The 23795-nt window shown below is 42.5% G+C and overlaps 1 protein-coding gene across 2 annotated transcripts in view; it reads right to left on the minus strand.

The window, feature by feature from the left end:
• Positions 1–23536, minus strand: part of VIPR1 (vasoactive intestinal peptide receptor 1) — a 75948-nt gene extending 52412 nt beyond the window's left edge. For both annotated transcript variants that reach the window (XM_039366753.1, XM_039366754.1), the window contains exon 1: positions 23187–23536. In XM_039366753.1, the coding sequence (XP_039222687.1) occupies positions 23187–23249 (63 nt within the window). In that variant the 5' untranslated portion in view covers positions 23250–23536. The remainder of the gene's footprint in view (positions 1–23186) is intronic.
• Between the last annotated feature and the right edge of the window lie 259 nt (positions 23537–23795).

The raw sequence follows: 23795 nt of genomic DNA on the forward strand, positions 1-23795 counted from the left end.
TCTCCTTGATGAGTTTCCACCCGTTGCTTCTTGTCCTGCCTTCAGGTGCTTTGGAAAATAGCTTAATTCCCTCTTCTTTATGGCAGCACCTGAGATATTGGAATACTGCTATCATGTCCCCCCTTGTCCTTCTCTTCGTTAAACTAGACATACCCAATTCTAGCAACCATTCCTTATATGTTTTAGCTCCAGTCCCCTAATCATCTTTGTTGCTCTTCTCTGTACTCTTTCTAGAGTCTCAACATCTTTTTTACATCGTGGTGACCAAAACTGGATGCAGTATTCCAAGTGTGGCCTTACCAAGGCATTAAAGAGTGGTATTAATACATTAAAGAGTGGTATTAATGTCTCACTTAACAGAAAATTTGGGCTCAATTGTGATCGTAACTCGGGGACTACCTGTATTTTGAAACTGAAAAGACTGGAGGTTTCAACCCCAACTTGGAAGTGTACTGTACTATTGTTCCAGCCTCTCTGAAAATATTTGAACTTTTTCTGTTATTGTTTCATAATTCCATTTTTTTTGTTTTTGAAAGAACACCCATTTTTCTTCTGGACTTTTCCCTAGCTGACAAAACTTTTTTTAAACACAGCTCCTCCGAATAAACACAGCAATTAGTCAAAAGTCCCCCCCAAAAAAGTTTCTCGGATCTTCTCGGTTGTATAAATTTCCAATCAAGCCTAGTTTTCAGAAACAGGAAACCATTTAGATGCTTCAATAAATGTCTTTGGGGAATGGAGTTTTGATCTGAGAAAAATAAATTCCGTTCCAAAATGGAACGAAGTTGAGTTTGTCCAAAAGTGTCATTTATCCTTCGACAAATGGATGGGTGGAACTAAAACTTAACAAAAAATAAATAAAATTGCGTAGCTGATTTGTTTCGCAACCCAAGTTTCATAAACAGGTTTAAGTTTGCGCTGCTATTAAAACTATGTACTGTTCCTAAGAGGTCCCCAAACAGATTACAAAAGAGATTTTCATAATTCTTTATCCTGTTCTTAAGCACAAACAGAAGTGAGGCCAGCTCAACTATTTTTTTCCAGCGAGAATAATGTAAATTTCTCAGCCACATTGTTGGCATGCTATTTACTCTGTTTTTTAAAAAAAGATTTGAGTGAAATTATTTTCTATGAAAGGCATTTTTTCTTAAGTCTCCCTTTTCTTCCCGTGTTTTAAATCAACAAAGGAGTCCAAAAAGTAAATGCAATCAAAACCACCTTCTTGACTATTTTGACCTTCCCAAAAGTGCCCCTGAAGTCAAATTTGAAAATTTGGGAAGAAAAAAAAATCTTTAAAAATGTAAATAACTAAAAATCAAGACCACTGTTTTTTTTTCCTTTCAAGACATGGAATTCTGGGAGTTGAAGTTCTCCCATCTTAAAGCATCCTGGCTGAGGAATTCTGGGAGTTGAAGTTCTCCCATCTTAAAGCATGTAGGCTGGGGGATTCTGGGAATTGAAGTCCATCCATCTCAAACATGCTGGCTGGGGAATTCTCAGAGTCAAAGTCTACATACCTTAAAGAATGCAGACTGGGGATTCTGGGAATTGAAGACTATCCTTCTTAAAGCATGCAGGCTGGGGAATTCTGGGAATTGAAGTCCATCCATCTTAAATCACGTAGGCTGGGGAATTATTCTCTGAAGAAAATCTACCAGCCGACTTTCATGCCTAAGACATTAAAGGCCTTCTCCTATGGCTTCATTTATACAGTATTTATGTTTTTAATTAGTTAAGACTGTTTTCACAGTTTTCCTTTTATTGTATACCACCCAGGGTGACATCCGTGGCTGCGAAGGAGCGACTATATAATTGTGATAAATACACAAATAAAACCCCCTTTCCATCCCAAGAAATAGGCCTGGATGTTTTGGCTAGGCCAAACAAAATTTTTCAGTTCCCTAGGATGTCCGCACCCCAAGTGGGCTTGATATCTGCACCCCAAGTGGGTCAGACGGGAAGCACGACACGATGAGCTGATTCTAGTTTGTTGTCAGAGGCATTAAAACAATTTCTCAAGTAAGAGAGTCTCTCGCCTCTCTTTTTACATCCTGATACAGGATATTCCTCGACTTACGGCAGTTCATTTAGTGACTGTCCAAAGTTACAACGGCACTGAAAAAAGGACCAGTTGCGACGTTTGCAGCATCCCCATGGTCACGTGATCAAAATTCAAACGCTTGGCAACTGATTCATATTTATGACGGTGGCAGTGTCCCAAGGTCATGGGAACCCCTTTTGCGACCTTTGCCTAAGCAAAGTCAACGGGGGAAGCCAGATTCACTTAACGACCGGGTTGCTAATTTAGCAACTCCGTTGATTCATTTAACAACTGAGGCAAGAAAGGCTGGGGGGCCAAATCTCACTTAGCAAAAGAAAATTTGAGCTCAGTTGTGGGTCATACATCGGGGACTATCTGTAATTGATCAGATCCATCCTAATCCTTTCTTTCTTTCCTAATTTTTTTTCTCTTCCTGTTATGCAGCTAAGGGCTCCTCGTCCTTTTATCTGCTACTTCCCCAGACACAATTTCTTCCTTGTCACCCAAGGCCGTTCCCAATGCGACACTAAATTTTTTGCTGGCAGATCCTCAGCTACATCTGGATCAGTGGTTCTCAATCTGTGGGTCGGGACCCCATTTGGGGTCGAACGACCATTTCACGGGGGTCGCCAAACAACGCAGTCTGCCATTTTTTCCCCCTTTTCCTTAGCTGTGCTACTCCCTTTTATTCTATTGGCTTTTGAAAGCCAATAGAATAGACTCCCTTGAATAGAGTCTAATTCCATTGGCTTTCAAAAGCCAATAGGAATTGTCCAGGCTGTCTCTGCCCTGCTGAGCCCGCCAAAAGTCCCATTCTGCAAACGGTGCTGCACCAGTTGAGTAGTCCTCGACTTACGACTGGTTGAATAGTCCTCGACTTACAACCGGTTGGGGGGTCGTAGCATTAAAAAGGTTGAGAACCACTGGTCTGGATAATTCTCTGCTGCTCTCCACAGACCTCATTGTATAGGTCAGTGGTGACGAACTTATGGCACGCGTGCCAGAGGTGGCACTCAGAGCCTTTCTGTGAGCACGTCACCATCACTCCAGCCCCGTCTCCCCGTGGCCCCCTCACCAACAGCCTCCCTTTCAACCCCCGGCGCAGCCTGCGTGGAGCAGCACAGCCAAGCACATGGCAGCCGGGCAGTGGGGACAAGTGACTCCGCCCTCGTGCCCCGTCGCACGCAGATGATGCTATTGGGCATGGGTGGAGGGCATGGCCACCATGGCGCTGCAGGACCGCCTGGGGGATCTGCTGTCGCAGGGCTGGAGGTGGTGGGTGGACCTTTGGGCAGGCGGAACAGCGGCAGAAGGGGCGGAGCAGGCGGGCGGGTGGAGCAGGGGCGCGGCGGTTTGGTGGCACTTGGTCTCTAAAAGGTTCGCCATCACTGGTATAGGTAGTCCTTGACTTACGACCACAATTGAGCCCATGATTTCTATCACTATGTGAGACAGTTATTGAGTTTTGCCCCATTTAACAACCTTTCTTGCCATTGTTATTAAATGAAGCACTGAGGTTGTTAAGTTAGTATCATGGTTGTTAAGTGGATCTGGCTTTCCCCATTGACTTTGCTTGGTAGAACGTTGCAAAAGGCAATCGCGTGACCCCGGGACACTGCGACCATCATAAATACGAGTCAGTTGCCATGTATCTGAATTTTGATCCACGCGGATGTTGCAATGGTTGTAATTGTGCAAAACAGTCCTAAATCACCTTTTTCGCTGCCATCATAACTTTGAATGGTCACTAAACGAGTCATAACTTTGGTTATTAAACAAGTCATAACTTTGAATGGTCACTAAACGAATCATAACTTTGAATGGTCACTAAACGAATCATAACTTTGAATGGTCACTAAACGAATGGTTGTAAAGTCAAGGGCTACCTGTGCTTTTAATTTGCTCATCCCAAACCTGAAAAATCATCCATCTTCCCCCAGCCCTTTTTTCAAGGTTTTCCTATATTTTTATCGAGTTTTAGAAACATTTGATTCAACAGTGTCATTAAGAGGGTATCAAATCTTGTTCCAGCCATGAACTCTCTAAACCAGTGGTTCTCAACCTTTTTAATGCCGCGACCCCCCAACTGGTCGTAAGTCGAGGACTACTCAACCGGTCGTAAGTCGAGGACTACTCAACTGGTGCAGCACCGTTTGCAGAATGGGACTTTCGGTGGGCTCAGCAGGGCAGAGACAGCCTGGACAATTCCTATTGGCTTTTGAAAGCCAATAGAATTACTCTATTCAAGAGAGTAATGGGGTCCCGACCCACAGGTTGAGAACCACTACTCTAAACTAATCCCTTTTTTTCAGCAAAAGCCAGGACAAACTTTTGGGACTCCTTGCCACTTGATTTCCACACACCCCTTTTATTGCACCATCTAAATCAGTGGTTCTCAACCTGTGGGTCGGGACCCCATTTGGGGTCGAACGACCATTTCACAGGGGTCGCCAAACAATTCAGTCTGCCATTTTTTCCTCTTTTTCCTTAGCTGTGCTACTCCCTTTTATTCTATTGGCTTTTGAAAGCCAATAGAATAGACTCTCTATGAATACAGTTTAATTCTATTGGCTTTCAAAAGCCAATAGGAATTGTCCAGGCTGTCTCTGCCCTGCTGAGCCCGCCAAAAGTCCCATTCTGCAAACGGTGCTGCACCAGTTGAGTAGTCCTCAACTTACGACCGGTTGAGTAGTCCTCGACTTACGACCGGTGGGGGGGGGGTCGTGGCATTAAAAAGGTTGAGAACCACTGATCTAAATAATTCTTTCAGGTCCAGGCGACTGCGTGCAGGTAGTCCTTGACTTACAACGTTTTGTTTAGTGGCCGTTTGAAGTTATGGCGGCACTGAAAAAAGTGACTTACAACTATTTTTCACACTTAACGACCGTTGCAGCATCCCTGTGGTCACGTGATTAAAATTCAGATGCCTGACAACTGACTCATATTTATGACAGTCGCAGTATCAATGGGAAAGATTAACAGATTAACAGCTGCAGTGATTCCCTTAACAGATGCTGCAGGAAAGGTCGTAAAATGGGGCAAAACTCACTTACCTATCTCGCTTAATAACAAAAATTTTAGGCTCAACTGTGATCATAAGGTGAGGACTACTTGTATTAATTCTCCTTGGCCCTTGATTAAAGTTTCAATGCTGCCGTGCTATTTTTAATTTTTACTGCGGCTTTTATTCATTGCGGTACTGTTTTATTCATTTGGTCTATTTGATTGCAATTTGGAGGATGAGACTTTTTTTTTTTATTAATTATCAAGAGATTTTTTTTTTCAAACTGAGCCACATTCAATCAGAAATGGCATGTAGATATTGCAATTTAGTGGAACAAATAGAAATAAATTGAAACTCCCTTGGAAAAAAAATGTTCAAAGTCTGTTTCCCCTCCCCCGCTAAAAATGATAACTGGTCCAGTCTTGTTATGGAAATGGACAGCGTCTAACCTTAAATTAAATAAATGAAATAAAGATAAACGGATTTCTTCATACTGCCCATTTTTAAAAGTACAAATTGCTGGCTATAATTTCAACCACGAGTTTGCTTGTAATATGATGGCTGCAGTCTTCGAAGTTCACCTTGAGTCTTTTTTTTTTTTCCTTCTCTGCTTTCTTTTTTAAAAAGCAGTTTATAAGCAGAATAATCTGCACATATTTGTGCATAATGAATTTTCCTACATCTCTGATTTACATTGGTGGGGTGCTCCCTTTTGCTATCACATTAAAAAAAAACTGGGTTTAGTGGGGGGTTTTTTTAAATAAAAAATTAAGCTATTCTCTTCCTTTTGGGCTTTGTGGATATGATGCTTTCAGACTCCTTGGGGAAGGAAAGGAAGGAAATTTCAATTTTTATTTTCTTGGGATTTGAGCTGAAAGTTTGGGCAATCTTTGGAGGAGCCCTTGGTTGGATGTCAACAAGTTGGGTAAAAAATTTTAAGTTTGTGTGTGCGCTTTTAAAATTATTTTCCTGGAAAATACTTGGCGCTCTCTGACCTTGGGGAATTCCTTGTAGACATTTCATGGCCCATCATGGTAATATCATCAGTACTAGAAGAGAGAGGGGTTTACTCTCAGTTTACATGCAAGGGGCAAGCCTCTTTGCTGGGAATGTTCTTGATTAGACTGTTGTTTAATGCTTGATTGTCTGTCTGATGTTAATATAAGCTTATTTGGGTTTTCTTCCTGTGAGGTGGGAAAAGGAGGAGGAGGAGGAGGAGGAGGAGGAGGAGGAGGAGGAGGAGGAGGCCGACAACTGTGGGGGTCCCTGGTGCTCTCTGAGCTTGGTACTTTTCTTGCAGATGTTTCATGACCCAACTAGGGAACATCATCAGTGCTAGGAGGAGGGGGGGAGGGGGAGGAGGAGGAGGAGGAGGAGGAGGGAGGAGGAAGGAGGACTGTGGGGGTCCCTGGTGCTCTCTGAGCTTGGTACTGTTCTTGCAGACATTTCATGACCCAACTAGGCAACACAGATAAATAAAGTGTATTGTCATTTTTTTTACTGTGGGCACATTGGTACACATTAAAAATGAAATTTAGTTGCTTGCTCTCGAAGTGTACACATACATAACACACATTTAAAACATCCTATATACAGCATATGTATAGACCTACACCCTTAGCTAAAGGTAACATATAAATATTAATCACTGTCCATCTTGACTACGTAAGGGAAGGAGGAAGCTTTAGAGTTCACAAGGTTAATACGGTATGGAACAAAGCTGTGGCTGAATCTGGATGTTCTGCTTCGGATACAACAAAGCCCCCTCCTCCGAGAAGCTAACAAGGAGAACAGATCATAGAGAGGGTGTGTAGCATCCCAGACAATCCTGCGGACCCTGCTCAAGCAGCGCTTCTGTGCTATGTCCTGGATGGGAGGGAGGGAACTGCTAATAATCTTTTCTGCTGTCCTCACCACTCTCTGCACTGCCTTCCTGTCTGAAGCAGGGATGCTTCCAAACCAGACTGGGATGCTGTATGACAGGATGGTCTCAATCGTCCCTCTGTAGAAAGTGGTCAGGACAGGGGAAGGAAGATGTGCTTTTCTCATGCGACTTGCAGAAAATGCAGGCACTGCTGTGCCCGCTTCACCCAGTGTCTCACTGTGCTAGAAGGGGGGAGGAGGAGGAGCAGGAGGAGGAGGAGGAAGAGGAGGAGGAGGACGACGATGATGACCGTGGGGTCCTTGGTATTCTTTGAGCTTGGTGCTTTTGTTGCAGACATTTCATGATCCAACTAGGCAGTTGGATCAGTTGACTGAATTAAAAAGCAAACAATACTGTTCAAATGCCATTACCAGACTACTAACAAACAGCAAGTATCTTCTCTTATAATCTACAATATGTGCTTCTTTACTGGTCCATTAAAAGAATTTATTGATGTTACCAAACCTTTTGGGAGTTGGAAGCTGTGAGTCACTTTGTTGCCTACATTCATCATTGAAAGAAACGCTCACGTTTCACTTCCAGTGAAAATACATTTGAACAATCCCACCCCCCCCCCAATTTAAGCTCACAAACACCCATCCCTTCCCCAGAATTGATCCACAGACACCTAGCTCCATCCTCTCATCTCCTTCTCTTCCTTTCTTTTCCTCCTCCTCCTCTTCCTCATCCCTTTCTTCCTCTTCTTTCTCTTTTCCTTCCTTTCCTTGTCTTCTTCTCCTCTCCTCCTCCTCCTCCTTTTTCTCTTCCTTTCCCTGTTCCTCTTCTTCTTCCTCTTCTTCCTTGCCTCTTCCCCTCTTCTCCTCCACTATTCCTCTCCTCCTCCTCGTTTTCCCTTTCCTCCTTTTTTCTTTTCTTTCCTCATTTCCCTCTTTCCTTCCTTCTTCCCTTTTTTCTCCCCTCCTCTCCTTCTTTCCCTCCTCCCTTTTCTTTCTCTTCTTCCTCTCTTTTCTTCCTCTCTCACTATTTTTTCTCCTTCCTTCTTTTCCCTTCTCCTTCTGCTTTTTCTCTTCTCCTTTTTCAACCTCTTGTTGCCCTTTCCTTCTCTTATCCTTCCTCTCCTCCCTCTTCCTTTTTTCCTCCTCATTCTCTTCCACTTCTTCCCCTCCTCTTCCTCCCCTTTCTCTTCTTCTTCTTCCCTTCTCCTCCTTCCTTCTCTCCCTTTTCTCTTTGTCTTCTCTTTTCTTCCCCTTGTCTCCTCCTCCTCCTCTTCTTCCTTTCCCTCCCCTTTCTCTTCCTATTCTTCCCTTCTCCTCCTTCTCTCTTCTTCCCTTCTTCTCCTTCTCTTCCTCTGCTTCTTTTCTCTTCCTCTTTTCCCTCTTCTTCTTGTCTCTTCTTCCCTTTTCTTCCTCTTCTTCCCTTCTCTTCCTCTGCTTCTTTTCTCTTCCTCTTTTCCCTCTTCTTGTCTCTTCTTCCCTTCTTTTCTTCCTCTTCTTCCCTTCTCTTCCTCTCCTCCTCTCCAATCTTCCCCTCTTCCGCTCCTTCCCCTCTTCCTCTTCCTCTTCTTCTCCTGCTCTTTTCTCTTCCTCCCCTTCCTCCTCCTCCCCTCCTCTTTCTCTTCTTCCCCTTCCCACCTCCCCATTCCCTGGGCAGTCTAGATAGCTAACAACAACGTACAACCAGCCCTTTCCTTTCAAATACCCATCATCAAAATAAAATCGTTATAAGCCAGTTTACTCACACCCTCTTCCCCACAGCTGGCCAAAAGGGAAAAGTTTTGACCCCAGTCCTAAAGCAGGAAATTGGAGATCAAGGACCCCTCCCTCTGGGTTTTCTAGTTTGACCCTGTAGGTCAGGGGTGGACAATTAATTTTCCCAGTGGGCCCCATGAGAAACTGGACTGTTGCAGAAGCTTGAACTTAATTCTGCTCAAGATTAATTTTATCGCTTTATAAAAAGCAGTAAATGATCTGGTTTGATTAGCTGCTACCAGGAAGAACACGTCGGGAAGGTGCGTGGGCACGTGCAAAGATACATAAATTGGGGGGAAAAAAATAGCACTTGCTTTCGAAATAAAAAAAAAAAACAATGCAGCTGTACAGGTAGTCCTGTATAAACGCAATTCAACCTAACGTTTCTGTTGCTAAGAGACAGTTGTTAAGTGAATTTTGCTCCATTTTACAACATTTCTTGCCACAGTTGTTAAGGGAATCACTGCAGTTATTAAGCAAGCAACATGGTTGTTAAGTGAATCTGGCTTCCCCCATTCACATTGCTTGCCAAAAGGTGGCAAGACGGGATCACGTGACCCCGGGACTCTGTAACCGTCATAAATATGAGTCAGTTGCCAAGCATCTGAATTCTGATCATGTGACCATGTCGATGCTGCAATGGTCATTAAATGTGAAAAATGGTCATTTTTTCAGTGCCGTTGTAATTTTGAATAGTTACTAGGCAAACTGTTGTAAGCGAAGCACTCCCTGTAATAGAATAACAACATAATTGGGAGGAACCTTGGAGGTCTTCTAGTCCCACCCCCTGCTCATGCTGGAAGCCCTATAGCCATGGTGGCGAACCTATGGCACGCATGCCACAGGTGGCAAGCAGAGCCCTTTCTGTGGGCACGCGCACTGTCGCCCCAGTCTTATCCCTTCAGCTGGATTTTATAAAACCTTTTTGCTTTAAGCCTCCGCTGCTTTGTGGGAAAAAAAAAAGAAAAAAGGTTCAATCAATCAACCCATTTTAACTTCTCGCAGGAAAAAAAAAAGATCTCGCAAAGTTGGAATTGATTGATTGAACTTTTTAGTCCCACCCAGTCTACCATTACGACTGCAGCCACACCCACCCAATGGGCCACACCCACCCAATGGGCCACACCCACCCAGCACCCGATGATTCATAAGTGGGTTTTGGGTTGCAGTTTGGGCACTCGGTCTCTAAAAGGTTCGCTATCACTGCCCTATAGCATTCTAAGGAGAAATTTCCTGACAATCAGAGCAATTAATCAGTGGAACAACCTGCCTCCAGAAGTTGTGGATGCTCCAACACTGGACGTTTTTAAGGAGAGACTGGACAACCATTGGTCTGAAATGGTGTAGGGTTTCCTGCCTGAGCAGGGGGTTGGACTAGATGACCTTCAGGGTCCCTTCCAACTTGGTCATTCTATTCCTATTCCTATTCCTATTCTTACTCTTTCTTTTACTCTTACTCCCTATCCTATCCTATCCTATCCTATCCTATCCTATCCTATCCTATCCTATTCTCTATTCAAATGGCTGTCCAGTCTTTTCTCGAAAACCTCCAGTCATGGATTACCCACCATAGAATAGAATAACAGAAAATAACAGAATATCACTGTTGGAAGGGACCTTGGAGATCTTCTAGTCCAGCCCTCTGTGCAAGCCGGAAACCTAGGTTCTGAGAGTGAGCTTGCCTGGATTCCTGCTTCTTTTAACAAAACTGGGTCAGGGCAGAATAACAGAGTTGGAAGGGACATTGAAGGTCTTCTAATCCAGCCCTCTGCTCAAGCAAAAGATCCTGTTTTATTCCAGAGAAATGTCTGTCCAAACTCTTCTTAAAAGTTAATTCTATTCAATATTTAACCCCAGCTAGGTCTTCTCCAAGGGGAGCCCACTCTGCTCTTCCCTATCATAGCTCTAAATCAGTGGTTCTCAACCTGTGGGTCGGGACCCCATTTGGGGTCGAACGACCATTTCACAGGGGTCGCCAAACAACGCAGTCTGCCATTTTTTCCCCCTTTTCCTTAGCTGTGCTACTCCCTTTTATTCTATTGGCTTTTGAAAGCCAATAGAATAGACTCTCTTGAACAGAGTCTAATTCTATTGGCTTTCAAAAGCCAATAGGAATTGTACCAAGCTGTCTCTGCCCTGCTGAGCCCTCCAAAAGTCCCATTCCGCAAACGGTGCTGCACCAGTTGAGTAGTCCTCGACTTACGACCGGTTGAGTAGTCTTTGACTTACGACCAGTTGGGGGGTCACGGCATTAAAAAGGTTGAGAACCACTGCCCTAAATGGAACCACTGTTGCTTGCCTTCATCAGCAACTTCCAAACCCAGGAAAACGTCCAATTTTAAACATTTTCCTCCACCAGCTTTGTAAAGCTCAGGCTGCATGGAAGGGCAACCCTTCCCCCCCCCCAATGTATGCCCCACCTCCTCAATTTCCTTTTCTCTCTCACAAGCGATGCCAAAGTTGCTTGGCTGGTTGCCCCCAGTTTGTTTGTCACACTTTGCTGGAGACGTTCTCTGTTCCAAAGCTCGAACCAAAAAAACAGCTGGCTGCAGATGCAGAACGCCGGCCAAGCTTTCACAGATGCCGAAACACAGAACTGCAACAGCAGCAGCAGTGAGGCACGGGAAGAGAACTGCTAAAAATAAAACTTTGCCACCAGCCATCCAGAGGTGGAAACGGTAAAAACGAGCTCCAGTTTTGGCACTTTTTTTTGCAAAGGCTGCTGTGCCAAGGAGAAATTGCAAACTCAGGGCTTCTCAAGATTGCATTTGCTGCTGTGGGTGACAAGCAGGGCAGGGGTAACCCTCTCCCCCCCCCACCTTGGAGGAATTCAACTGGTGCAGTGCAGGTAAAGCAAGAGCAGGAAATGCTTCCTCTGTTGAATATCAGCCTGCTAAACTGGCCAGAGATGCTTACTTGGAAAGGAGACCAACAAGAGAAGCTAAAGTAATGTTGCTTTTAGGATTAGGACTTCTCTGAGACCCCGAATTAAGCCCATTCTTTGGAAGGCTATAGATAGTCCTCAACTTACAGTCATTCATTTAGGACAGTGGTTCTCAACCTGTAGGTCGGGACCCCATTTGGGGTCGAACAACCATTTCACGGGGGTCACCAAACAACACAGTCCGCCATTTTTTCCCCCTTTTCCTTAGCTGTGCTACTCCCTTTTATTCTATTGGCTTTTGAAAGCCAATAGAGTAGACTCTCTTGAATAGGAGTCTAATTCTATTGGCTTTCAAAAGCCAATAGGAATTGTCCAGGCTGTCTCTGCCCTGCTGAGCCCACCAAAAGTCCCATTCTGCAAACGGTGCTGCACCAGTTGAGTAGTCCTTGACTTACGACCGGTTGAGTAGTCCTCGACTTACGACCGGTTGGGGGTTGCAGCATTAAAAAGGTTGAGAACCACTGATTTAGGAGGTAACGTCATCGGTGCTGGGAGGTTCTAGCTGCTAGCATTGATGGTGCCACCTAGTTGGGTCATAAAATTTCTGCAGGAAAACAGCCAAACTCAGCTTTAAGGAGAGAGAGGGTGGGAGGGATGGAGGGTGGAAGAGAGGAGAGGGGAGGGGAGGGGAGAGGAGAGGAGAGAAGAGAGGAGAGAAGAGAGGAGAGGAGAGGAGAGGAGAGGAGAGGAGAGGAGAGGAGAGGAGAGGAGAGGAGAGAAGAGAAGAGAAGGGAAGGGAAGAGAAGAGAAGAGAAGAGAAGAGAAGGGAAGGGAAGAGAAGAGAAGAGAAGAGAAGAGAAGAGAAGAGAAGAGAAGAGAGAAGAGAGGAGAGGAGAGGAGAGAAGAGAAGAGAGGAGAGGAGAGGAGAGGAGAGGAGGGAAGGGGAGAAGAGAGGAGAGGAGAGAAGAGAAGAGAAGAGAAGAGAAGAGAAGAAAAGAGAAGAGAAGAGAGAACTTGGCAGACGACCAAGAAAAAAAAAAAAATCCGGTGCCAGCAATCAAACAAGGAAAGGCGGCCAATCAAAATAGCAGCACAGTTTTGCTGGAGCATAAACCAAGTGTCCCCATTTCTCCCTGGAACAATCCCAGTCCCCCCCCCCCGCCTTCCGACTTCAATTGCCAGCCAAAGAATAAATGTAATTGAACAAAAATACAATAAGTAGGCCTGATAGAAAGAGTGCCTCTAAGCATGCACAGACTTTTTGGCTCTCTGATGCGAAAGCAATGTAAAGCGAGCTTTTGCATTTAATGTGTGCGGAGGGGGGACGGGAAAATCTTTTTAAACAAAAGTAAGTGAGACAATAATGTAAAGTCGTTGGTGCTCTCTGAACTTTGTTGCTTTCTTGCAGACATTTCATGACTAGGGAACATCATCACTGCTAGAAGGGAATGGGGTTCGTAGAGAGGAGGAGGAGGAGGAGGAGGAGGAGGAGGAGGAGGAGGAGGAGGACGACGACTGTGGGGTCCTTGGTGTTCTCTAAGCTTGGTGGTTTCCTTGCAGACGTTCCATGACCCAACTAAGGAACATCATCAGTGCTAGATGGAAGGAGGGCTTTGGGGGGAAGGAGGAGGGGGAGGAGGAGGAGGAGGGGGAGGGGGAGAAGGAGGAGGAGGAAGAAAAGGCTGTGAAGGGTGCTCTCTGAGCTTGGTGGTTTCCTTGCAGACATTTCATGACCCAACTAGGTAACATCATCAGTACTAGGAGGGTGGTGGTGGTGGAGCAGCAGGAGGAGGAGGAGCAAGAAGAGGAGGAGGAGGAAGAGGAGGAGGAGAAGGAAGAGGAGGAGGAGGATGAAAAGGAGGAGGAGGATTGTGGGGTCCTTGATGGTGCTCTCTGAGCTTGGTGGTTTCCTTGCAGACATTTCATGACCCAGTTAGGTAACATCATCAGTATTAGAAGGGTGGTGGTGGTGGTGGAGCAGGAGGAGGAGGAGGAGGAAGAGGAGGAAGAGGAGGAAGAGGAGGAAGAAGAGGACCCAACTAAGTAACATCATCAGTAGTAGAAGGGTGGTGGTGGTGGTGGAGCAGGAGGAGCAGGAGGAAGAGGAGGAGAATTGTGAGCTCCTTGGTGCTCTCTGGTAGTTTTCTTACAGACATTTCATGACCCAACTAGGTAACAACATCAATGGTAGGAGCGAGTGGAATTTGCTCTCTGTTTATGTACAAGTGTTTTGCCCTGTTGTGGGAGTGTCCTTGGTGTTCTCCTTGCACCCAGGCCCCAGAGCCTCCATCCACTTACTGTGGAGATGAAAAAAATCGATCAGGAAGGAAATACAAGTGCTAACGGGGGGGGGGAAAGGAGGGGTAGCTTTCAACCTCTCTTCCCCTGTTGAACTTCGTTCCAATTTCTATCCGGATTCTTTTTCTGCCTGTTATTTGAATACATGCAGCCCGTTTTCCATTTGCTCTCCCAGTCACATTAGGAGAAAAAAAATCACCCGTGGAGAGCAGTCGAAATATTCTGCTTAATGCAAATGATTGTTCTGAAGGAGTCTTTGTTTGCTTATAAGCTGAATCAATAAAGGCTTAAAGCTTGGTCAATATCAAGCTGGGATGGTTGTCTCCGATAGGCCAACTCTAACTAGGAATAATTTTAGAATTAGGATAGGTTACTACTCTACTGTTGTAGAAACAAGCGCACCTGTTTGAAAAACCCATTTCTAGTTACTTAATAAAAGTGACTAGAAAAGCTGTTTTCTTCCTATTTAACTAGCTGCCTGGGCTATCATACATTTTCCCCACCTTCCACCCAAATATATTTTCTTAGAGCAGGAGTCTTCAAACTTGGCCCATTTATGGCTTCTGGACTTCAACTCCCAGCATTCTTCAGCCAGCGTGCCTGACTGAGGAATTCTGGGAGTTGAAGTCCACCAGTCATGAAAGGGCCAAGTGTGAAGAGCCCTGCTTGTGGACTTCAACTCCCAGAATTCCTCAGCCAGGCACGCTGACTGAGGAGTTCTGGGAGTTGAAGTCCACAAGTCATAAAAGGGCTGAGTTTTTGAAGACCCCTGTCTTAGAGTCTTCAAATATTTGTAAATCCTTATATAGGTTTAATGGTAGCATCAGAACAAGGAGGGTATTGCACCAGAGTAATGGAACCAGAATGGCAAGTGTGTGTGTGTGTGTGTTGTATTGTGTGTTGTGTGTGCATGTTTATGTATAGGGAGTCTCCTTGTAGAATCAATTGAAACAATCATGAACTGGATGAGACTCTGTGCTGCTTAGTTGCCCCCCTCTATTTCAAGGTGCTCTCTGAGATCAGTGCTTTTCTTGCAGACGTTTCATGGTCCAACTAATAATAATAATAATATTAATGATAATGTTGGAAGGGATCTTGGAGGTCATCTAGTCCAACCCCCTGCTCAGGCAGGAAACCCTACACCATTTCGGACAAATGGCTGTCCAGTCTCTTCTTAAAAACTTCCAGGGTTGGAGCATTCACCGCTTCTGGAGGCAGGTAGTTCCACTGGTTAATTGTTCTAACTGTCAGGAAGTTTCTCCTAGGGATGTTCATCAGTGTTAGAAAGAGGTGGGATTGTAGTTTCTAGCCCTGACAATGTTACCTAGTTGGGTCATAAAATATCTGCAAGAAAACAACCAAGCTGAGAGAGCGCCAAGGACCACACAGTTGTTGTTGTTGTTGTTGTTGTTGTTGTTGTTCTTCTTCTTCTTCTTCTTCTTCTTCTTCTTCTTCTTCTTCTTCTTCTTCTTCTTCTTCTTCTTCTTCTTCTTCTTCTTCTTCTTCTTCTTCTTCTTCTTCCTCCTCCTCCTCCTCCTCCTCCTCCTCCTCCTCCTCCTCCTCCTCTCTGCAAACCCTTCTAACACTCATTATGTTCCCTAGTTGGGTCATGAAATGTCTGCAAGAAAACTACCCAGTTCAGAGGACACCCAGGACCCCACAAATTTTATTTCACTTTCTTCTTGCATGAAGCTAACAGTTGGGGTCTGCTTTGGTTAACAATATTAAGCAAACATTATATCCATGTCAGCCCTATAAGGTAGACCAGGCTAGGTGACAGACACCCTGTAGAACTATAGCTACATGGCAGTCATATATTTGTTTGTTTTAAATTACTTATATGTATTAAGAGGATTTTTTCCATAAGATAAAACAGGCAGAATCACCAAAGGAGAAAAACTACACTGGCAGGACAATCTAATGTATGTACTCAGGGAACAAACCCCACACTCCTTCTAGCATGGATGATGTTACCTAGTTGGGTCATGAAATCTCTGCAAGAACACCACCAAGCTCAGAGAGCACCGGAGTCCCCAGATGTCCTATTTCCAGATATCAAGATGGGCCAAACTAGGCTGACGTTTCATAAGTCCCTAAACACCCGTTTCTTGCCTGTGCTTGTATGTGCCTTGAGGACATGTACGAACTGTCTCCTAGTTATACTGACAATCCCAGACGAAACATTGTCCTCGACCATTCTGTGTATTTTTATTTTTCTATTGTGACATCAATTGGTTTTTAATTGCTGTTTCAATTGTTCATTGTCATATGGGAAGAAAGAAAGGAAGGAAGGAAGGAAGGAAGGAAGGAAGGAAGGAAGGAAGGAAGGAAGGAAGATGCAAATGCATCTTTCCTTAAACCTAAGATTAAAGGAAAAACTTGAAAAGAAAAAAGGAAGAAAGAAAGAAACATAGATAGATAGATAGATGCAAATGTATCTTCCCCTGAACCTAAGATTAAAGAAAAAACTTGAAAAGAAAGAAAGAAAGACGTAAATGCATCTTTTCCTCAAACCTAAGATTAAAGGAAAAACTTGAAAAGAAAAAAGGAAGGAAGGAAGATGCAAATGCACCTTTTTCTTAAACCTAAGATTAAAGAAAAACTTGAAAAGGAAGGAAGAAAGAAACATAGATAGATAGATAGATAGATACATAGATAGATAGATACATAAATAGATAGATAGATGCAAATGTATCTTTCCCCTGAATCTAGGATTAAAGGAAAAACTTGAAAAGAAAGAAAAAAGAAAGAAAGAAAGAAAGAAAGAAAGACGTAAATGCATCTTTTCCTTAAACCTAAGATTAAAGAAAAACTTGAAAAGAAAGAAGGAAGGAAGGAAGAAACATAGATAGATAGATAGATAGATAGACAGACAGACAGATAGATACATAGATAGATAGATAGATGCAAATGTATCTTTCCCCTGAATCTAGGATTAAAGGAAAAACTTGAAAAGAAAGAAAAAAGAAAGAAAGAAAGAAAGACGTAAATGCATCTTTTCCTTAAACTTAAGATTAAAGGAAAAACTTGAAAAGAAAAAAGGAAGGAAGGAAGGAAGGAAGGAAGGAAGGAAGGAAGATGCAAATGCATCTTTTTCTTAAACCTAAGATTAAAGGAAAAACTTGAAAAGAAAGAAGGAAGGAAGAAAGAAAGAAAGAAACATAGATAGATAGATAGATGCAAATGTATCTTTCCCCTGAACCTAGGATTAAAGGAAAAACTTGAAAAGAAAGAAAAAAGAAAGAAAGAAAGATGTAAATGCATCTTTCCTCTGAACCTTAGATTAAAAGAAAAACTTAATTTGGTGCATTCACTCAAAAGGAAGCTAGTAATAAATTCAAAGAAAGAAGGAAACGAAACTGTGCAAGAGAGTAATGACACAACCCCCATGTGTGAGGTTTTCCCCTCTCCATTTGTTGCTTTTGAGGAGTGTCACAGTTTAATTCCAGTAATTTTCAGAACATCGCAAAATCTCAGACTTCTCGGAGGGCATCCGAAATATGCAAAGAGAGAAAACTAGAATTGGACTAGAAACTTTATATTTTCCCAAATTCTTCCTTCTGAGTTTCTGCGGTGAATGGGCTGTTTTATGTTCTGTGTTCCCCAGATTTTAGACCAAACATCCCTCTTGCAAACCACAAGAAACCGTCCACTAAAATGCATCCAGGCTTGCTAATTAACTCTATTTTTCATTGAACCAATGCAAAACAAAGACAGTGTTGAAGCTGCAATATTTTTTTAGCAGTACAAAGAAGAAACAGAAGCTATTTAGAAAGAAAAAAAGAAACACCATTGAGGGTGATCAATGATAGGGCAGATCAATGAAAAAAAAATCAACCACAGGTAATTCTTGACTTACGATCACAACTGAGCCCAAATTTTCCATTGCAAAGCAAGACAGTTGTTAAGTGAGTTTTGCTCCATTTTACGCCCCATCTTTCTTGCCACCGTTGTTAAGTGGATCACCACAGTTGTTAGGAACACGGTTGTTAAGTGAGTGTGGCTTTCCCCATTGACTTTGCTTGTCAGAAGGTCACAAAAGGGGATCACGTAACCCTGGGACATTGCAACCGTCATAAGTATTAATCAGTTGCCCAGCATCTGAATTTTGATCATGTGACCACGGGGATGCAACAATGGTTATAAGTGTGAAAAATGGCCATAAGTCACTTTTTCAGTGCTGTTGTAACTCAAACAGTCACTAAATGAATGGGCGTAAGTCAAGGACTGTCTGTATTCCACACAAACTTCTAAAATACTTTTTTATTTGGATATTTAAAGGTTTGTTTTGAGAGGCGAATATCAGAGATACATTGCCAATTGTGGAAATTGAAGGAGAGATAATTTCTTAGAAATGATTATCCCAAAGCTGCTTTTTTCAGGAGACAACTAGACTTTCTTGTGTTTCTTTTAAAGACAGAAGACATTTGGAAATGACTAAAACTGGCAAGGCAGCCAGAAGGGCCAGGACCCGTAGAAAAAAAATAAAACGCTTTGCTTTTGATGTATGCTTTTGGAGTGATAAGTTAGTGATTAGAGAAAAGGGTAAAATTACTAGAAGGTCAACAGTGGCAGATCGTTGATGAGGAGAATGTCCAAATTAAAAGGTCAATTCAAAGGCCAGCAGCTATGAGTAGAAGAGAGAAAAAAGAGGCAAATTCCAGGATCTGGAATCTCTCAGAAGTGAAAATTAACATACCAAGATAATCATCCATCCCTCCATCCATCCATCCATCCATCCATCCAATTCTCTCTCTCTCTCTCTCTCTAATATAATGTATCTGTCTATGTCTATCCATCCATCCATCCATCATCTATCTAATCTTTTGCCTATTTTCTCTCTCTAATACTCTGCCTTTATTCTCTCTATATATACAATTTATCTAATCTTCTATCTCTCTTGTTAATATTCTGTATTCTATTTATCTGTCTGTCTGTCTGTCTTATCTATCTATCTATCTATCTATCTATCCAATTTTCTCTCACCTCTCTCCTAATATTCTGTGTCTGTCTGTCTGTCTATCTATCCATCCACCATCTATCTAATCTTTTGCCTATTTTCTCTCTAATACCCTGCCTTTATGCTCTCTCTATATACAATTTATCTAATCTTTTATTTCTCTTGCTAATATTCTGTAACTATATTCATCTGTCTGTCTGTCTGTCTTATCTATCTATCTATCTATCCATCCACCCACCCATCCATCCAATTTCATCTCTCTCGCTCTAATATTCTGTGTCTGTCCATCCATCATCTCTCTCTCTCTCTCTCTCTCTCTCTCTCTCTCTCTCTCTCTCTCTCTCTCTCTCTCTCTCTCTCTCTCTCTCTCTCTCTCTCTCTCTCTCTTTCTCTCTGTCCCCCCCCCCTTCATCTGGAGCAAAAAACTGTGCAAAAGAATCCAGAAAATCCAAAGAATTTGGGGCAAAAGCCTAGAAGTTAATGCAACAGTCTCTGTAATTTTTCTTACCGTACTGTGAGAAGATTTAACAGAGGCATTCATTATAGTCTCATCCATTATACACATGTAGAGGGGTTTTCTCCCCCCGTTCAAATTCTTCCCTCAGAATTTTTGGGGGGTCGTGTCTGTTATCACTCAGGTTCAAAAAAGAGAGAGAACTTTTTTCTTTTTCTTTTTTAAAGCAAGGTGTGTATTTCAGCAGCGTTGTTGGCTGCCTCTGGATGTGTTGACAGCTATGATTTAGAAAGAGTTAAAGGAGACCAGAGAAATTCATGCTAAATTGGGCACCAACAGATGCTATTTTGGGTGGCTGAGAACTACAAGCAGAAAATTATCAATAGCAACAACGAACAGGAATAACAACAGACTGAGGCCACCAGCCCTCCTATCCACAATTGTCAGCTTCCAAAATTCACTGACCAGTGACCAGGTAAGACGGAATCTCAGGTATGATAGAATAAACCAAGATGAGAAGCCCTCTTTTATTTTAATTAGATAACTCCTTGTTTCTACAATCAATCAACCTAGCACCTTTCAAGTACCTGGGACTACAATCACCATCATTCTCAGCTGGCCTGCCAGGAAGGAATTATGAAATACCTGGCCCAGCACAAGAAGATGCTTGCAGTCAAGCTGGACTATAGGCAGTCTTTGATTTACAACAGTTCGTTTAGTGACTGTTCAAAGTTACAACGGCAGTGAAAAAAGTGACTTACGACTGTTTTTCACACTTACGACCTTTGCAGCATCCCCAAAATTCAGGGGCTTGGCAACTGACTCATATTTATGACCGTCGCAGCGTCCTGGGGTCACGTGATCCCTTTTTGCAAACTTCTGATAAGCAAAGTCAGTGAGGAAGCCAGTCGTAAAATGGGGCAAAACTCACTTAACAAATGTCTCATTTGGCAACAGAAATTTCAGGCTCAATTGTCGTCATAAGTCGAGGACTACTTGAATTTATCTGCGTTTTTCTTTACTCCCAAATCTTTGATCCATATTGTAAATTGCTTATTGAGAATTTAATTGCATATTTTTCTTTAGTTAAGCGTTTCTTCCACCCTTCTTTTATAAAATATTTATACCCTGCATTTATGAAACATTTATGCTCTACATTTGTGACGCCAAAGAGCTTTTGGTTTTATAAATACACATTGATTTATTATTTTATATACTGAAGCATTTCTTACGTAAATAAAAAGGCATATTTTGCCATTTTTTTTCTTGAATTAAGTATTTTTTCACCCAATATTTATAAAAACAAAGGATCTTTACTTTTATCAATACACATAGATAGATAAACTTTATTTATTTGTTTCTTACAATACAAAAGCATCTTACATTTTTTTTCTTTAGTTGTTTCTCCACTCTATATTTATAAAGCCATTTTTTTGCCTTTTTAAATACGCATAGATTTATTACATAGGTGCAATTTTATTTATTCAGGCATTTCTTACTTGAGTAAAAAGGACACCATCTTGCAATTTTTATCTAGTTAAGTGTTTTGTATACTGTATTTATATAACCAAAGAACTTTAACTAAACATAAATGTATTAAATAGATGCAATTTTTATTTACTGAAGCAATTCTTGCACAAATATAAAAGGCATCTTGCCATTTTTTTCTTTAGTTAAGCAGTTTTTCACCCTACATTTATAAAATTAAAGACTTTATGCTTTTATAAATACACACCTATTTATTAAATAGATGCAATTTTATTTATTTAAGCATTCCTTACAATATATACAAAAGCATCCTTCTTGCAATTTTTTTTTGTTTAGTTGTTTCTTCACCTTATATTTATACAACCAAAGGCCCTTTGCTGTAAATAATTATACATAAATATAATCAATAGGTATAATTCTATTTATTTAAGCATTTCTTACATTAATTAGAAAGGCATCCATCTACTGATCTCCATTTGCACACAAATATTTCAACCTCACAACAATCTTTGCGAGACCCATGGAGAAATTGTGACTCACAAAAAGGAATTTCATGACTTACTGAAAGTTTAAATCCGGATTTCTCCAGGCTGCTTTTTATTTTTGTACCACTTTCTTTTAATGATGTACGCTCAAGCTAAACTCTTATCTAACCAAAGTTGTTCATTTTTTTGGTTTGCCTGGAAGCAGAAAAACCAGTGCAGAAAAAGGAGAATTTTTTTGCAACATTCAGCCTAGGGCAATATAATATTTTACAATTTTTCTCTTTAGGAAGAAAATGACACTCTAGAAAGACAATCTGTAGTACAATCAAAGGATTATGCATGTCGCAGAAAACGGAAGAGATGAAGGACTGCATCCCTCAATTTGACAACCCCAAACCAAGCCCCATAATTCCCATCTCGCTGCAAGATGATGGGTATTGTAGTCCATTCCTTGGGGAGGCAGGAAACTGCTGATTTTGGCAGCTCTGAACTCATCCAGCCAAAATTTAGCTCTTCAACAGACTTTTAAGCAATTTGAGAAGGAGAAAGAACGAATCAGTGGCTGAACTTGAAGATCAGAAATATGGAATTTAGAACTAACTAGGTTTGTCAAGTTTAAACAACAAATGTGGGTTTAAGGGCTCTGAAAGGGCAGCTCAGACCCAGAATCTCATAAATGTGGGGTAAATATTAATTTAAATGTATTGATTGCCCGACCCCACTGGAGTCTGGACAGTGTATATTTATTTATTTATTTTGTTTGTTAAATCATTTTAAGTGGCCACATGTAAGTGACTCCAGGCATTAAAAAAACAAAACCAAAATATTTTTAGCATCTACAACAATCCTGTGGGAGGGGTTTTTTTTTTTCCCTCTCAGAAGACTTTTTTTCAACCAGACTTAAAAAAAAAAGGGGGGGGACCCCAAGTTTATCCACAAGAGTCTTTTGAGCTGACTTTCAAATCAGAACCAGCCATAGGTTTTAACCCCTCCAACCAATCGTGCTGAGAAATGAGCAACCAGGTGAGCACCCAAGCATGTGCAGAGTGTTTTTTTGGAGCATGTGCAGAGTGCTTTTTTCTGATTCAGCAAAGACAGCAAAGGACGTGGGTCTTGATTTGGATGAAGAGAGGAGAGATCCGAGATGCCTAATATCTGACACATAAGTGAGCGTGTGTGTGTATCTACACACACAGACACACACATACTCTCAGAAGCCAGATGTGACATTAATGCAAAAAGATCACTGGGATGGACAGTCCTTATAACCAAGGTGACATGTTATAGGTAGGAAGTGCCAGGTGCCTTACAGAGTCATCCAACAGAAGACACCCAATTCCATCTTAAATGCCTGATTTTTAGGGTTAGTTACAAGCCATAATTTTAATTGTGATTTTATTGGGAATCTTTATATATTTGCCTGTCTATTTACATGGGCTCTTTGGAGATTGGAAGTTGCCATGCAGCCAGAGTTTTTTTTGGGGGGGGGCGGGGTGGCAGGCAAGCAAGCTAATTTAAAGAACAGAATATAGAATATAGAATATAGAATAGAATAGAATAGAATAGAATAGAATAGAATAGAATAAGAATAGAATAGAATAGAATAGAATAGAATAGAATAGAATAGAATAGAATATTCTTTATTGGCCATGTGTGATTGGACAGAAGGAACTTGTGCATAAGTTCACAGTGTACATACAAACAGCCAGTTATAGGGCATAGATCATAAATACATAAAACAAATACATAAAATTAAAATAAGTAAACAAATAAGCAAACAAACAAACAAACAGGCATAGCGAGAAATGACAGCGTAGCAATTTAATAAACGAAATAAATGGAATATAAAACGGAGGATGGGGGGGGGCAATGCTGAGTTCGGAGCCCCCCACCATCTTTGCAGAGACCCCCCCCTCCCCAAAAAAACCCCCTCACTCACCCCTGGCAGGAAAAAGCCGGAAAAAGCAGCACAAAGCCAAAACCGGAGGAACGTGGAATCCATCGCGGGCGAGACGAAAGGCGAAAATCTGATTTCCCCGCAGAGTTGTCGGGCAGAAAAATCGGAATTATTGCGGTTAGGGTGCGAAAGGACGGCGGGCTTGCATCGCGCGTCCCGGATAGCGTCGGGGGTCGCAACAGAAGGGCAAGTGGCAAGGGACGCTTCCAGCTGCCTCTTGCGCGGCTTCGTTGGCCAGCAGCTGGCAGAGCCGCCGGGGATCCGCAGTGGAGGAAGAAGCAGCGCGGCGGGAAGAGGGCGAGCCCAGCCGCGGGTCTCCCACGGGCGGGTCGGGAAGGGAGGGGGCGGGGAGTCCCTTTTTCCCAGGTTCGGGGGGGAGGGGGAGGGGGCGGGGCCGGAGGATGGGAAGCCCAATGGGAGGCTGGCAGGGGGAGGGGGCGAGTCCCACGAGGCAGGTGAGGTCCGCGCGGAACGATCGGGCGGAGGAGAAAGGGAGAGGCTGGAGGAGGGAAGGAAGGAAGGAAGGAAGAAAGAAAGAGGGAGGGAGAGCGGGAGGAGAGGAAGGAGAGAGAAAGGATGAAGGAAGGAGAA

This window comes from Crotalus tigris, unplaced genomic scaffold (genome assembly GCF_016545835.1).
Source record: "Crotalus tigris isolate CLP2741 ecotype Arizona unplaced genomic scaffold, ASM1654583v1 scf7180000020352.946698, whole genome shotgun sequence".
NCBI lineage: Eukaryota > Metazoa > Chordata > Lepidosauria > Squamata > Viperidae > Crotalus > Crotalus tigris.